Raw genomic sequence first — 10,433 nt, forward strand, 5'->3', positions numbered from 1 at the left:
TACCAAAAATTTCGGCATGCCTTTGATTTCACAATTTATAATATTTAAATTATACTTTTACCATCAAGATATAATTTGTCGTGAAACTGCAAAAAGTTTGGATCGTGGAAAATGTAGAGAGCTTAAAAACAAAAGAGAGAGACAATTGTTGAATACATACACATTGTTTTATATATTGCTTTATTCTATTAAAACTTTTCACTTTAATCCCATCAGTGACATTATTAGGATTTAGATACGATCTAGCTGCAGGGCTCCCGAGCCACACATAACCTGGAATTAGGCTCATCGATCATAATCCGATGATTTTGCTGTTGGAAGCTGCCGATGACGTTGAGAACCGATTCATCAGTGCCATCCATCTGTCCTGCCATTGCAAGGCAGGTAGTGCCGCCTGAGGTGAGGAGGAAGTTATCGCGCGGGAGAGTCACGTTCATGCCATCGAACTTGAAATTTATGCTCGGTATCGGAATCGGAGCAGTGTAGCATGTGTCGAATATGCCAAGAGATGACACGGTGGCATTTCCCATCCGCCTTCGGAACTCGTCTCTCACAGCTATGTATGCCGGCTGTACGAGAGTAGTGTACACGACACCGATATCGAAAATCGTGCCACCTCCTGTGTTGGGATCGAGTGCGAATGCCGAAGGGGGAATGTTGACAACGTTTGCCCCGACCCTGATAGCCAGAACATTGACATAGTAAAGGGATGGTCTTCTTGGATTTTTAAGCAGTGGGGTGGATTTGATATGTATGGGCTGGTACTTGGGGCCTAGTTTTAGTGATCCAGTAAAGCCAGCTGAATTGTAGCTGGGCAAACAGTAGGAGAATGTGGACTGGTAGATGCTTGGAGTTTGGGATATAAGAGATATTGGGCCTCGTCCCAAGCCCAATAAACCTTGCGCCGGTATGGATGGGCCGGCGGTATTCTGGATGCAGCCGAAGGTGATGCCGGGGACGAGATTATCGGCTAGGGTTAAGGTGTCCTGGACAAGATTCGCCGTGAGATTGGAGTCGCCGCAATATGTCAAGCTGAAACCACAGTTATTCCCACCGCAACTCGGGTGGGGCACCTGAAACTCAAAAAATTAAGTGTCTATTCGAAACCATAATTTTAAAAAATCTATACTATATATATATTATCAATTGAGAGGAAGTTAGAGTGATTTTTTTTTTTGTATTAGTATTGTTTTATGCTTCAGAATGATCTTTATAAAAAAAAATACTAATACATAATATATATACATACACTGATGGTTTTTTTATTTTTTTGTGAAGAATATGTTTTTAGTTTAAGTAGATGTTTCTATAAAAAAAATTAGGAAATTATATTACACAGGTCATTTTTTTGTGGTAGTTTGTCATCATTTATTTCAGTCAACATCATACCTGACTGCATTGTGGGGAACCACAGGCGACAGCCTTGAATGTGGATGACTTGGTAGAGTCAAAAATAGCAGAGGAGCAACCGATGCACCCGCTGCATGGAACCCATGCAGCATTAGTGCCCGTGTCGAGGGCCAAGAGCAAGGTTTGAGCAGGGGTTCCGAAACCAACCGTGACAACATAGGTAGGATTATGAGTAACCGATACGCCAGAGGCTATGGGTAGGATGGGTCGGCCCAAGGCGAGGCTCGACAGGTATTGCAATCTAGCTTTGTCATTGGATTGCATCTGGAGAACACCGTCTTCCTCTGAAAGAGGGATTTTAGGCCTTAACGGAGAGCACGGGTGATTTGCATGTATGATTCGGAGGGTGCAGTTTTCATGCACTTGATTTTTGCAGTTTGGTGTAGGTATCCCATGGCCATTAGAGGAAACAAAGAATAATATGATAAATGAAAAGAGAAATATTCTCATATTTCCCATTTTTATGAAATAATAGTTGATGGTAGATTTAGTGCGCATTTATAGGTGAAAGTTGGACTCGCCAAGTGCGGGAATAGAGGATAAAGTGTTGGATTTTTTGATGCAAAAGTAGATTCAATTCTCGCAATCCATTGGAAAGATGTAGTAATTTTTAATTTAAAATTAATAGATTTTTGAAATCCTCAATATAAGAAAAACAAGAATAAAAAAAAATCAACTTTATAGACTTTTTCTCAAAGTCCATTTTAATTTATATTTTAGAGTCATATTTTGACTTCATATCTTTAATAGAGTACTACTTTCTGGTACATTATTTTTCAGAATAATGTTAATAAGTTCGAGTTTATTTCAAACAACATTTTTAATTAATGAAAAATCTATTGTAGATCTTCATAATAGATTTTCGAGTAAGTCTCTTATGAGACGGTCTCACGAATATTTATCTGTGAGATGGGTCAACCCTACCGATATTCACTAAAAAATAATAATTTTTCATGGATGATCCAAATAAGAGATTCGTCTCACAAAATACGACCCGTGAGACTGTCTCACACAAATTTTTGCCTAGATTTTCATGGATTATGAAATTTATGGTGGTCGTTTGTAACTCAGAAATGGTAAACTAATCTGATCGTATATTCATATATCGGTATCTGTAGGAACTCCATTCATTTCTTTAATAAAATTTAGAGAAAATTTTCTCTCGTACGTTTACTTGTTCAACAGAGTTTTTGTCCATTAAGTATTCAATTTTTGGTTTTGGTAAATAACTTTGATTTTTTTTTTTTTGGTCCTATATTTCGTCGAAATACTGACATGATATAGAGCTCAAAATCAGTATACGTAAAAATCATGCATTTATTTAATGGTTAAAATTATTTATTTGATTTTAAAAATGATTTTAACGATGCATGATTTATGGTTAGCATTATTTAAAAATATTATATGTTTATTTGATGCACTTTAAGCGTTTTCTAGAGTCTTACGTTTCAGGCGATTATTCGATGCGGATTGGAAAAAGAGACCGACTACGATTTGGACGATTTGTAAAATTTGGTATTTTATTTCAAGTCAAGAAAATTGTTATTTTAAATGATTTATGAAGTTTTAGCTTTTTAAAGCCTAATTTAATTTATTGAAAAATTTGTTTAGTTGAGGATTTTTGAACTTTGAAAATTTGAGACTTGTGTATTTTATTAAATTTGGGTTATTAGCATTCAAACTATCATGTAATTGGTTATTATTTATTTAATTAATCCAATTAGCCCCTAATTATTCCTAATTATAACACACATGTTAATACTTAAAAACACACATACACCCACGGTTGCACACACAACACACACATACACATTTCATTTCATTTTTTAAAAGGAAAATCTAGGGTTCTTGGTGCTCTACAGCAGCCACCTTTCCCTTCGAATTATTTCAGCGAATTCACATCCATTTTCTTCAAGAAATCGTGCCACAATCGTCTCCGGATCGGCCCTCACATCTCTTCGCTTCGGTATCGCCGTATCGTGAGTTTTAATCATCAAAGACATGTATATTCTTTTATTTTTGCATCGATCTTGTCGTAGTAAGTATTTTAATGTATATTGTATGAAAAATCAGTATATGTTATGCAAAAGTTTGAGCAAAAATGTTTAAAATGATTTTGGATCAAAATTTTAGATCTCAAAATCGAGTCTCCTGTCATTTCGAGTACTGTGAATTTTTGGTCTGCTTTCTGGAAAAACTTTCAACATATAAAACTTATTAATTTTTGATACCTTCGATTTTACTGTAAATTCGTAATTGTTGGACAAGAAACAAGTGAGTTATGATCATTTTCGTGGAACTGCTCAAGCTGTGAAATTTCTGTGTCACAAAACCCGTCACCTTCTGTTATTTTGAATTTTACGACTTATAGGTTGGTTTTCCAGAAATATTTTCAACATATGACTTGTAATACTCTGTGTTATCTTTGATTTGATAGCAAATTTGTAATTTTCTGATAAGAAACGAGGAAGATATGATTTTTATCGTAAAATCGTACAAGCTGTGAAATTTATATGTCACAAAACCCATCACCCTCTGTTTTTTTTTAATTATGCGAATTTTAAATTGGTTATCTGGAAATATTTTCAACGTATAATTTGTAGTATTCGGTATTATCTTCGATCTGATATCAAATTCGTAATTTTCTGATAAGAAACAAGGGAGGTATGATTTTTATCATAAAATCACACAAGCTGTGAAATTTCTGTGTCACAAAACTCATCACTCTCTGTTATTTTGAATTCGGTGACTTATAGATTGGCTTTATGGAAATGTTTTCAACATATGATTTGTATTACTCTATGTTATCTTTGATTCTATAGCAAATTCGTAATTTTCTTATAAGACATGAGAGAGATATGGTTTTTATCGTAAAACTGCTCAAGCTATGAAAATTTGTGCATGTTCTTCACGTTTTCTCAAGTTTTGGTTGCAGGCTTCGTTGGGATCTCTTGAAATTTTGCTGCTGTGGTTAGGGCATTATGTCCAGAGTGTTCAAAAAAGCCCTCGACGTTTTTAATTGTGTTCGACGTGCAAAAAGAAAATGTTTTATTTTTGAGGTATGCTAAATGTCTTGTTGTCACGCCCCGTGTAAGGGATGAGTGTTTTGGGAAATACTCAACAAGTGGGGATCGATCGATTTCCAAAGATACATATAGAACTTAATCTTTAAAGCATTTCTTTAACAAACTTTCAAAACTTATTACCTTTAACTTATCATAACAGAAACAAATCGAATATGAGATAGAGATTATCAGATGATTCAGAGTAGTTCAGAAGTAAATCAGATCATTTCAAATCAATTCACACAAACAGACGCAACACTGTTACTCATCTCATTTCCATGGTCAAATTGTCCCCAATATGTTAGTCCTCTAGGGGGTGAGGCCAGAACACGGTTTTATACCCATCGATAGAGGCAAGACAGAACATGGTTTTATACACACCAATGTGTGCCAGACAGAACATGATTTTATACCAACCAATGGGGGCCAGACAGAATTACAATTCTCGACCCATTTCAAATCAAATTGTAATAGTGCAACACAGAATTCAGATTTTTAACGGACAGAACTTATCAGAAATTCAGACGGATACAGCGGAATCAAAGAACAAAAAAACATATCGTCGATCGAAAATTTTAAAAGAATAGACTGACTTTTTCGAAAAATAAGGACACACGCATGCATGTCATGATATTTATATTCAAAGTTTAAAAATATGAGAAATTACGTAACAAAAACCCACTTACTGTATTTGAAGGTACGGTTCGAAATATGCCGATTCTTGAACGAAGTTTCCTTTCGAAAATTCGAAAGCACTTCGACATATCTTCTGAGCACTTGGACTGCACGACGCCTTCTCCATTTTTCCTTGCTAGCATTGGCCGAAATTTAGAGGATTTGTGGAGGGGAGTAGCAGAATTTTTAGTGCCTTTTTGGAGTGTTTTTCCTTCCACCTTGATGTAGTATTTATAGGACAAAAATGGCTCTTCACCTAGCCCCTTGGCCGAAATCTTGAGGCACAAGAATGAATTAATTTTGGTCAAGCTCCATCTCAAGCACCAAGGGTCATTTCCTGCACCATAAATGTGTCCTAGCCTCTTAGCTCCTCCTTTAGCTCCTTCATTGGTTATCTCAATGGTCACTTCTTGCATAATAAGTTTGTCCAATTCCTTGGCTCCTCCTTTAGCTCACTTTTTGGTCTTGTTAGAACAAGCTTGGTTGAGATTCTTTGAGCTGAAAGATAGAGTCCTTGAGTTGGGGTTTTACTCTTCCAGTGACTACTCTTCGATGGATGCGGTTACTCAAAGCTTTGCCTCCCGTTGAGCTAATCCCCGAGCTTTGGAGCTACTTCCTCGAGCAATGTTAGATGATTTGCTGCGGAAATTCCGGGTTCTCACACTTGTCACCAACTATGAACGGGTTTCGAAGCCGGAGAACATGTCCGGCGACCTCTCCACCCCAGTAAATTATGACCGGGTTTTGATCAGATTAGAAAGCGGTAAAGTATGACTAGGGACCAATCCACCCGATAAAATATGACCGGGGATCTTATGTATGTGGTAGTGGACATCCCTACCAGCCCAGTACTGTGGTTTAGTCTGATCAGGCGTGATACGTATGGGTCACTTGATTTGAAACGTATCTCTATGCAAAATGATGATGAAGATATGCATATTTAAATATGTATGATGCAAGTACGTTTATGATAATATTTATGAATCGATGGCACATCTATGTTTATGTAAGTATGTTTAAAGTTAAGATATGTATGTGATACTTTAAAATGCATGTGGTTTTATTATACGTTACTTGCTATTCCCAGTTTACACATGTCGAGTCTTTAAACTCACTAGACTTGATCGATGCAGGTGAGGACGAGTCTGAGGAGACGAGAGGCGGGGATCTGTGAGCTGGCTCGGACTATGCGGTAGACTAACCCGAGGACCGCTTAGTTTTCAATGATTTTTATGCATGTTATTTCATTTACTTTGATTTTTAAGGAAATTATTTCATGTTACTTAAAGCAAGTACTTTTGCAAGCTCGTTACATTCCAAATATTTTGTCAAACATTATATTTGTATTGCATTTTGAAAGACGATGATTTATTTAAGTAATTTTTTATTTTTTCGCAAATTTCAATTAGTTTAAAAGTACGGTATGTTATAGTTGGTATCAGAGCCGTGTTCTTGTAAAGGATTATACCTACTGCCATTTGCGAAAAGCTCACGAAATCACACCTCAAGTCCGTAAGTTTTAAAGTTTTAAATTCTTTCATTTAGTAAGCATCAAGTCTGATTTCAGCATGTACATGTTTAAGTTAAAATTACGTATATCTTATGATATTGATATTATGTTATTACATGTTGGTTTACGTGTGGGTAAATATTGGAACATTATGCCTCCTACACGTATGGTTGCCCGTGGAGCAAGGGATGAGAATAGAGAAGATCATGATGGGGAGAGGGCCACTCCTCCTCGTCCACCTGCCAGACATGCAGGCACAGATGCTTGCAGGGATGACTCATTTTTTCGCACAGTTTGCGGGGAACAATGATGTCGTAGCTTTAATATAAAATTCTAAATCTTAAAAGAGTCCTCAACTGCATGGACTCCACGTTGTGCGCCTAGGACCTGACCAACGTGCCCAGCCCCTGAACCAGTCTCTCAAGCACCTTCCTAGGACCCTAAGGACTCGCCCTAGCCCAGCCCCTAAACCACAGATCGAGCCAACTTCCCTGCACAAACCGCGCAGCCCTACGCGATTGCACTTGACTCTCGGGTAGGAGTCCTAGCTTGCTAGGACTTCTCCCAGCCCTCATGACTCGAACCCTAGCGTGGCTAGGGCTCTACCCTCGACTCATCCAGACCCTGGCCGAGCCCTGGCCCCAAGTCGTGACCCAGCCAAGCGCCCAAGACCCAAAACCATTCATTAAAAGCACATGACAGAATTTCTCGTACCACCTAGCTTCCTTCGCGTTTTCAGCATGTATGGTGGGTGTTCTAGGACTCTAACTTGTGTAAAAACCTTGCTTGGTCATGTCCTAATCATGGCAGCCTCATTGAACAATATAAAACATGATTTTGGATCCAAAATTCATAATTTCACACATGTACATGCAATATTACGAAAATAATCATAAGAACTTCAAGCTTTTCATACAAACATGTTTTAAATCAATAATACGATGTGATAGACGAGAAAAGGAGATGTATGGCATGTCTTTGTGTTTTAAACGCACGAATTTACGTTGATGATGAAGAACGACGACGAGGAGGACCTAGGCTTGAATTTCTTTAGCAACTTTCGAATATTTTTCTCTCAATTCAGATGTGTGTGCCGTGTGTTTGGGGTGGAAGGATTTCTGAAAAGTGGGCGTGAGTTTTTTGGGGTTTAGGGTGGGGTTTTTGTGCTGTAAATAATTTTAGTTAATCACTAATAAGGCTTAGGCCCATTAAGTAGGTAATTAGGCCCATTAGTTCTTAATTAAAGTTTTAAAAATAATTTTGTTTAGGAAAGTTTGTGGATTTATTATCGAGTTTGCTATTACGTTCGTATTTTTGTTGAAAAACCAACATCGATAAAATTTACGTCTCGGCGTATAAAATCACCTCAAAACCCCTTATTTTCAAAAATATGAAAAAGCATCAATTATATTTTAAATAATTAAAAATAATTAGTTAATAAAAACATTTTACATTTTTCAGCCATCGATCTCCGTTCCTCGATCGCAACTCGAATAATCTAAAAAAATACAATTTTATGCATAATGATAAGAAAATCCTACTTAACATATAATCATGCATGTCACATAATTAATTAAGTAATTAAAATCAATTAATTTGCCATTTTTCATATTTCCTAAATTTTCATGCAGTTGGATTACGTCGTCTTAATTTTTTTTGGACCTTACAGTTTCCATCCATGGATGAATAGTCATAAAAACTTCTTCTTCTAGATCCTCATTCAGAAAAGCATTTTTTACATCAAGTTGGTGAAGAGGCCAATCTATATTTACTGCAAGAGAGAGAAAAACTTGAAACGTGTTGTGTTTGGCAACTGGAGCAAATGTTTCTTGGTAGTCAATCCCATATGACTTTGTGAAACTTTTGGCCACAAGCCTAACCTTGAATCTTTCAACACTGTCATATGCCTTGTATTTTACTGTAAATGCTCACTTACAATTACCAACTATATTTTCGCCATGTGGTAACTCTACAAGATTCTATGTATTGTTCATTTCTAAAGCTCGAAACTCCTCTTCCACTGTCTTCTTCCATGCTGGAATAAAGCTCGAAACTCCTCTTCCACTGTCTTCTTCCATGCTGGAATATTTTGAGCTTCTTGTACCGAATCAGACACCTTTATGCTGTCAAAGGTTGAAATAAATGTCATGTATGTAGGCAGCAACTTCCCATAGGACACATGCTTCTAGATAGGATGATTAGTGCACCCCTAACACATTTTTGGTGAGCAATGGGCTGATCCAAATCATCAATCATTTGATCATCATGTGCAGGAGGATCATGTTGTAATGATTGAGAATTCTGAGTTGGAATGGTGTCATGTATATGCTCAATGGGTCTTCTCCTTCTATAGACAACTAGTTCAAAATTGTGAGCGACAAATTGTGGTTGGTTTGAGTCAAGTAGAGCTGTTTCAGTCATAGGAATAGCCACGGTTAGAAATATTTCAAGCCCGGGAATGGACACAGGAGCTGATATTTGTTGGGTTGGTGTTGGAACTATTTCAGGCCCGGGAATGGACAGTGGAGCATATATTTTTTTGGGCTGGTAGATCATTGGTATGAAGATCCCAAATCCGATTTTCCCATTGAAAGTTAGATTTGGGAAATTAAGACTGATGTTCAAAGAATGTCACATCCATGGTGTTGTATATTCTTCTAGTAATTGGAGAGTAACACTTGTAACCTTTTTGGTTAAAGGAGTATCCGATAAATATACACTTAAGGGATCTGGGATCAAATTTGGTGCGATGATGTTGGTGAATGTGAACAAATGAGGAAAAAAAATTGAGTGGTAAATCCAAGGAAAATGATTGAATGTGAGGATAGGCATTAAGAAATGTCTTACGAGGGGTTTGAAATTTTAGGACTCGACTTGGAATCCTATTGATGAGGTAGGTGGCAGTAAGATTGGCTTCCCCCAAAAGTATTTAGGAGCATTGTTGGTGAACATGATAGCATAGGCAACTTCAAGTAAGTGTTTATTTTTCCTTTTTTCCACCGCCATTTTGTTGTGGCAGTGTCCACACAAAAACTTATGTGAATGATACCATGTTTGAAGTTATAAGATCCTAGGATAGAATTGAAGTAATCCTTAGCATTATCGGTCTTAAGAACTTGGATATTTCTTTGAAATTGGGCGGATAACATAGAGTGAAAAGATTGAGAAATTATAGATGTTTCTGATTTTTCCTTCATGATAAATGTCGAAGTAATTCTTGTGTGGTCATCTATGAATGTAACAAACCAACTAGCCCCATAGATATTTTGATGCGTAAGGGTCCCCAAATATTACTATGAATGATAGAGAATGAAGATGAAGTTTTGTATTGTAATCTCGGATACATATTTCTCGTATGCTTGGCAAATTGACAAATTTCACTAATTGAAAGCAGACATAGAATTTGAAAAACACTTGACTGAATTTGATGCAGGACCAAAACTTGGCAATTGAGCTTGTCTATTAAGGAGATTATTTTCTTCGGGCAAATACAGACCACCATGCATCTCAGCACTACCAATCACCTTCCCCGAATCCACTACCTGAAAATCATAAAGATTGAAATAAAATTTAGTCACACAGTTGAGATCCATGTAAGTTGAAGAAATTAAATTGCAATTCAATTTTGGACACAAAGGACAGAAGAAAGCTGAAACGTATGCTTAATCGTTTTCCTTAAAAAGTACTAGAAATTTTTTTTTAAACTCTCAACTTTCGGCCTACACATATACATATACATAAAAAAACTTTTGCACAATTTTAAAATAACCCTC

General features: G+C 36.7%; 1 protein-coding gene across 1 annotated transcript; it reads right to left on the bottom strand.

Annotated features, from left to right (window-relative positions):
• Positions 1–215: 215 nt before the first annotated feature.
• LOC142518693 (aspartyl protease AED3-like) lies at positions 216–1,785 on the bottom strand. Its single transcript, XM_075621497.1, has 2 exons — positions 1,390–1,785; positions 216–1,073 (listed from the first exon to the last, which is right to left on the bottom strand). The coding sequence occupies exons 1-2, from the start codon at positions 1,672–1,674 to the stop codon at positions 243–245; spliced, it is 1,116 nt and encodes a 371-aa protein (XP_075477612.1). The 5' UTR covers positions 1,675–1,785; the 3' UTR covers positions 216–242.
• Positions 1,786–10,433: the final 8,648 nt, after the last annotated feature.

The sequence above is a fragment of the Primulina tabacum genome, chromosome 1, assembly GCF_025594145.1.
Source record: "Primulina tabacum isolate GXHZ01 chromosome 1, ASM2559414v2, whole genome shotgun sequence".
Lineage (NCBI taxonomy): Eukaryota > Viridiplantae > Streptophyta > Magnoliopsida > Lamiales > Gesneriaceae > Primulina > Primulina tabacum.